This window comes from Peromyscus eremicus, chromosome 5 (assembly GCF_949786415.1).
Source record: "Peromyscus eremicus chromosome 5, PerEre_H2_v1, whole genome shotgun sequence".
NCBI lineage: Eukaryota > Metazoa > Chordata > Mammalia > Rodentia > Cricetidae > Peromyscus > Peromyscus eremicus.
This window is the reverse complement of record NC_081420.1, coordinates 115,141,697-115,147,075: the sequence shown is the minus strand read 5'-3', so window position 1 is coordinate 115,147,075 and position 5,379 is coordinate 115,141,697. Positions and strand designations below refer to the sequence as shown.

Below are 5,379 nucleotides of genomic sequence, written 5' to 3'. Positions count from 1 at the left end.
GGGATTGTGGCTTAGGAGGACAGCATTACATTGGCATGTGCAGGGTCCTAGATCTGTTTTCAGCACCATGTGCACGGGAGTATAAAATACTCATTCACCACTGCACAAGTAGATGTTGAGGATGTAGCTCAGAGTCTTGCCTAATATGAACAAAGCTCTGGATTTAGTTCCCACCACTGAGAGGAAAGGTGGGGACTCAGTTCATGCTGGATTTTTTTCCTATTGCTGTAGTTACTCCTTAAAAACCCAAGATTGGGGCTGGCGAGATGGCTCAGGTTAAGAGCACTGGCTGCTCTTCCAGAGGTCCTGAGTTCAATTCCCAGCAACCACATGGTGGCTCACAACCATCTGTAATGAGATCTGGTGCCCTCTTCTGGTGTTCTGCATGTACGTAGGCAGAACACTGTATACATCATAAATAAATCTTTAAAAAAAACAAAAACAAAAAAAACCCTGAGAATGACCTCTGGCCTCCACATGCACACACACAAGCATCCTGCACACACACAAACACATACCCCCACATGCACACACACAAGCATCCTGCACACACACAAACACAAACAGCAGAAACACGAAGACACTTCCAGTGACTGTTAGATGTCATTTATTATTTCACATAGAAGTTGGAGACCAAGGTTACAACTATTAAATACCTCTTCCTCACCCACCCCTCAAAAGACAGCCCAACTTTGTTAGAAAAAAAAAAAACAACAACACAACAAAATACCACCATTCAGGTGGAACTGGGGAAGTAATAAGACCGAAACACAAGACAGAACATCTCTACACACTGACATCTAAGTGGCCATAACACCAGAGAAAAGCAGTCATGGCAGTTAACATGGACGCCGACAACCAAGGGCACCGGGCTCACAACAGCTGCCCTTCAGGCCACGGCTTTTGGGCTCTGCTGCAGCAATTGGGGCTGCTGGTTTCAAAGTTCAGGCCACTGGCTGGATGTGATTTTGGTGAGGGGAAAATGTGTCAAGCGTCTCCCTCCATTGCAGAGAGAAAGAGGACACAGGGTCGGGGCTAGGAGCCCCAAAAGCTTCTTAGAGGCCCCAGAGAAGAGAGCCAGGCAAGATTCTCCCCAAAAGAGAGAAGGCCCTTCATGGACAGAGTTCACAGCATATTTGCATTTACATGGCATAAATTGCCACTGCCACTGTTGCCATCAGAAAGCTAAGAGTGAGGACCCATCGGAGAAGTGGTGCCTGGGATGAGCTAGTGCTGATCTGAGGCTTCCCTCTGGGTGTCTCTGCAGGGGTAGGGTCTGAAAGAGAAAGAGAAAAGGTCAAACACATGCAGCCTGGGGTATATGACATGAAAGTACACAGAGTAAAGGAGACTCAGTGTCTGTCCAAGGACACGTTTGTTACATCACACAGTGTCCACTAGCCACTGCTTGAACACCTTCCAAGCTAGGCACTCACTCGCAAGCTCTTCATTCCTCCATGCTCAACCATGTCCTATCAAGGGAAAAGTCCCCAGACCCAACCAGGTAGCTAACTCCCATCAGGACTGGTCACATTTCAGCCACCAGAAACAATACTTCTAGCGACAGGGCCATGGGATCCTGTCCCAGTTGGGAAAGCCTCAGGCAAAAAGTGGGTTAGGATGGCATCGAGCAAGACAGCTTCATATAACCTGCCCTGCCCATCCTCTCGTCACCCACTCCCTGTGCCACACTGTCCCAGGGGTGACAGGCTCAGGGAAGGCACATTTTGTGTCATTGGTCTTTTTGGAAGTCTTGCTATGGCTCTAGCTAAGGCACAGGAGAGAGGGGCTGGCACCCAAGGTCCAGATGTCTTCCTAGTGTCCCCTGGAGGGTCAGCACTGAAAATAGGTCCCCAAAGCCCTGCCTCATATGGGCACCTTCCAGGAGCCTTTAGTGGGTCTGAAAAAGGAAACACAATCCCAGCTATTTGTGAAAGATTGAGGCAAGAGGATTGTTTGATCCCAGGGTTTGAGGCCAGCCTAGGTAACACAGTATGACTGCCTCAAAAAAAAAAAAGCTGGGGTGGGATGGTCCTAAATGAAAGGATTTCTGTGCCAGTGACTTCTAAGGGATTTCTGTACACCTCAGCCAATATACTACAACCCAACCACCTGATTTCCCAATGTGGGGAAACTGAGGTAGAAAAAAGCCTTATAGCTCACCCAGTCACACATTACAGGATGACCCTTGTTCCTTTTGTCTGTACCCTATTTCTAATTTATAACATTCAGAAAAGAGGAGAATAAAAAAAATCCCAGAGACAGCTATGTTCCCGCCATGAAGAGCCAGAGGCAAGAGGGCACCTTTACCTTGCACCAGGCTACCAGGCCGCTGGCGAAGCCACTCCATCTGTGAGGGGCTCTGGTCCTTGTGGTCCTGTGTCAGCAGTCCCTGAAGTTCTTCAAACAGCTAAAAGATAAGACATATTGCCATGTTAATGAGACTCAGTGGTGGCCGCAGCTGAAGGCAGAGCTTGAAGCATGTTATGAAATATTGTGGAAATGACACAACTTAAGAAAACTATCACACACCCATGTGACTTCCACCTGCCTTATGAGAGATAAGCCAGGTTCAGTTAGCTTCCTTGCCTGTGCTTCCCTAATGTGTCTGTACCTCCACCTGGTCCCCACCAGTAATAACAGCTGTCCTAAATCTGGAGTTCAGGATTTTATGTATGCCCACTAGGAGAGCCATTTTGCCTCCTCTGAAACAACACATGACTGTGTGGTCGCTGAGCAGCATACATCCTGCTGTCTCTCATCCTTGCTAAGGGGTATGCCGTGGAGAGCCTCAGACTGCTTCTGCAGGTGAGGAAACCACAGCTCCTGGAGTAGGCCTTGCTTGAGATTGACTGAGAGTCAGGATGGAGATCCAGCTCTCTGCTGGGCTGACTCTTTTTGTTTCAGACAGGGTTTCTCTGTGTAGCCTTAACTGTCCTGGAACTCGCTCTGTAGACCAGGCTGACCTCATTCAGAGATCTACCTGTTTCTGCTTCCCAAAGAGTGCTGGGATTAAAGGCATGTGCCACCCCACCCCCAGCTTCATATCCTCAGAAGGACATGGATGGTCTAGATGTGGTTGGATTTAGAGATCTGAAAGGATAATTCTCTAACAGGCGCTTGCCTGGCGGACCTTTTAAGGGATCCCAGGCTGAAAGTGGGGAGCCAGGAGGTCATGAATTAGAACCCTAAGCACCGTAGCACCACAACAGGACACTATACCCATACAGCTCTATCTTTCAGGGCCTTGCTCAAAACCCACTTTCCTAGGGGCTGAGAGATGGTTCAAACGTTAAGAGCACCAGTTGCTCTTCCAGAGGACCCAGTTCAATTCCCAGTACCCATATGGCAGCTCACAACTGTCTGTAACTGCAGCTCCAGGGGATCTAACATCCTCAAACATACATATATACAGGCAAAACATCAATGAACATAAAAAAAATTTAAAAAAAATCATTACAAGACCCACATTTTCCTCCTCCTTGTATTGAGGCATTTGCAGAAAGTTGTGAGATACCTCTGTCGCTGTATAGAAAATCTCCAAAAGCAAATGCCACCTGAAGCATTTCAGCCTCTGAAAACCTTGTATTCAACTGTGACTTCAGGACCCTCCCTCCAATAACAGTAGTGTGGCTTGGAGGAGTGGTGAAGCTCACCTCGATGTTGAGCAGGAATGCGGTCTTAGCCTCCTCTGTCACCCTGTGCTTGACCTCAGGTGTCATCTCCAGAGTATTCATGCGAGCACGGTAGAGCTGTTTGAACTTGGTAGGGCTGTCGATGTTGGGGAAGGTGAAAAAAGCCAGGCCTTCACCAGAGCTGGGCAGGTCCAGGGCCTTCTGCGCAATCTTCTTCAGGACCTGGCCTCCTGAGAGGTCACCCAGGTAACGGGTGTATGTGTGGGCCACCAGCAGCTCAGGATGAGTGCGCCCCACCTCGTGTAGGCGCCTCACATAGTGCTGTGTGGCCGGTGTGTAAGGGATGGTCTTCTGCCAGTGGGGACCATACCAAAAGGCCATGTCCTGCTCGAGGGCAGTCCTTCGGTGCAGCTCCTCAGGAAAGTAGAGCGGGGCGTAGACTGGGTTCTGCTTATTGCGTTCTATCTCCTCCTCCAGGGCCACATAGATGTGGTACAAGGAGGCCATCACCAGCTGAAAAATCAGAGCCAGTTTCTCAGGTCCCTAGAAGACCCCTACATGACTGCCTTCTGGAAGGCTTCCTGTCCCCACCAGCCTGCAGTCCTCTCCCTCTCCACCCAGTTCAGTGTTCTCCACTGTGTATCTGCTGTTTTCTTTTTCTTCTCTTTTTGGTTTCTCAAGACAGGGTTTCTCTGTGTAGCCCTGGCTGTCCTAGTCTCTCTCTGTAGACCAGGATGACCTCGAACTCATTGAGATCTGCCTGCCTCTGCTTCCTGAGTGCTGGGATTAGAGGTGTGCATCATCACCATCCAGCCGTATCTGGTATTTTCTACTGACATCAATTCCACTATGCCAGGAAACAGCAAAACCAGTCTATTGTGTATGCTGGGTACACAATAAAGAAAGCCCCACTGTCAAAACCCCATTTCTCAGATGAGCTTGGGAAGTTAAATGAGCTAGACAGTTTCGCCGTGAGGACAGGACATTGCAAGGCTAAGGCAAACTTCCCCTCGCCTTCAGAAGCAAAATGGAACTGAGTCAAAAGATCTGGGTGTGGTGGTACATGCCTAAGGTCCAAATACTCAGGAGACTGACTCAGGAGCATTCAGAGTTCCTGAACTATGTAGTGAGACCCTGTCCAATAACCCAAGGACTAGGATTATAGGTCAGTGAGAGAGAACCTATCCAACCCATGCAATGCCCTGGGTTAACCAGGTCAAGAGTACATGTTCTGAAATTAGGCCATCTGTTTGGTTTTGGTCATTTCCACCTAAACTGACTCTTTAGCCTCTTAACCTCTCTGGGCTTCCCCCTTATCTACTCCTAAGGTTGAGACGAGTCTAAAGTTACCAACACAGAGTTAGTGTTCACCATCCTGCTATCCAGGCTCCTCTGTCAGCATCACATAGCAGGCCAAGAACTTGCTTTGTGACCCTCTCCTCTCTTCTCTGAGCTAGTGTCAAATTAATAGGATGACTTCCTTAGACAAGCCCTCATCATCTTTGGCTCCAACCTCTCCATTAAATTATTAGCATGAGCCCTGGGCATACCTGCTAAACCCTCCCCCAATGATCTGGCCAACCTACATGTCACATACCTTAAAGCCTTCCCTGGTCACCTGGCCCTTCTGAAAGTTCCTCATGAACTCAGCGTTCTCTGCCTGGGTGTGCACCTCCTTGGTGGCCTCCTTCAAGGCCTCAGACAGATCCTTGGGCATGCTGTGGAGGAAGGGAGGAGAGTCAGT

General features: G+C 48.9%; 1 protein-coding gene across 1 annotated transcript; it reads right to left on the bottom strand.

The window, feature by feature from the left end:
• Nucleotides 1-590: 590 nt before the first annotated feature.
• Hmox1 (heme oxygenase 1) lies at nucleotides 591-5,379 on the bottom strand. Its single transcript, XM_059264265.1, has 4 exons — nucleotides 5,233-5,379; nucleotides 3,657-4,148; nucleotides 2,311-2,410; nucleotides 591-1,276 (listed from the first exon to the last, which is right to left on the bottom strand). The coding sequence occupies exons 1-4, from the start codon at nucleotides 5,350-5,352 to the stop codon at nucleotides 1,143-1,145; spliced, it is 846 nt and encodes a 281-aa protein (XP_059120248.1). The 5' UTR covers nucleotides 5,353-5,379; the 3' UTR covers nucleotides 591-1,142.

What these genes read in the sequence shown, in the direction of transcription:
- Hmox1 (XM_059264265.1), bottom strand. Translation starts at nt 5,352, where the DNA reads ATGCCCAAGGATCTGTCTGAGGCCTTGAAGGAGGCCACCAAGGAGGTG. An exon ending in CATTCCTGCTCAACATCGAG is followed by an intron (nt 2,411 to 3,656) that starts GTGAGCTTCACC and finishes CTTATCTTTTAG; the next exon opens with CTGTTTGAAGAACTTCAGGG. An exon ending in GCCTGGTAGCCTGGTGCAAG is followed by an intron (nt 1,277 to 2,310) that starts GTAAAGGTGCCC and finishes TTTCTCTTTCAG; the next exon opens with ACCCTACCCCTGCAGAGACA.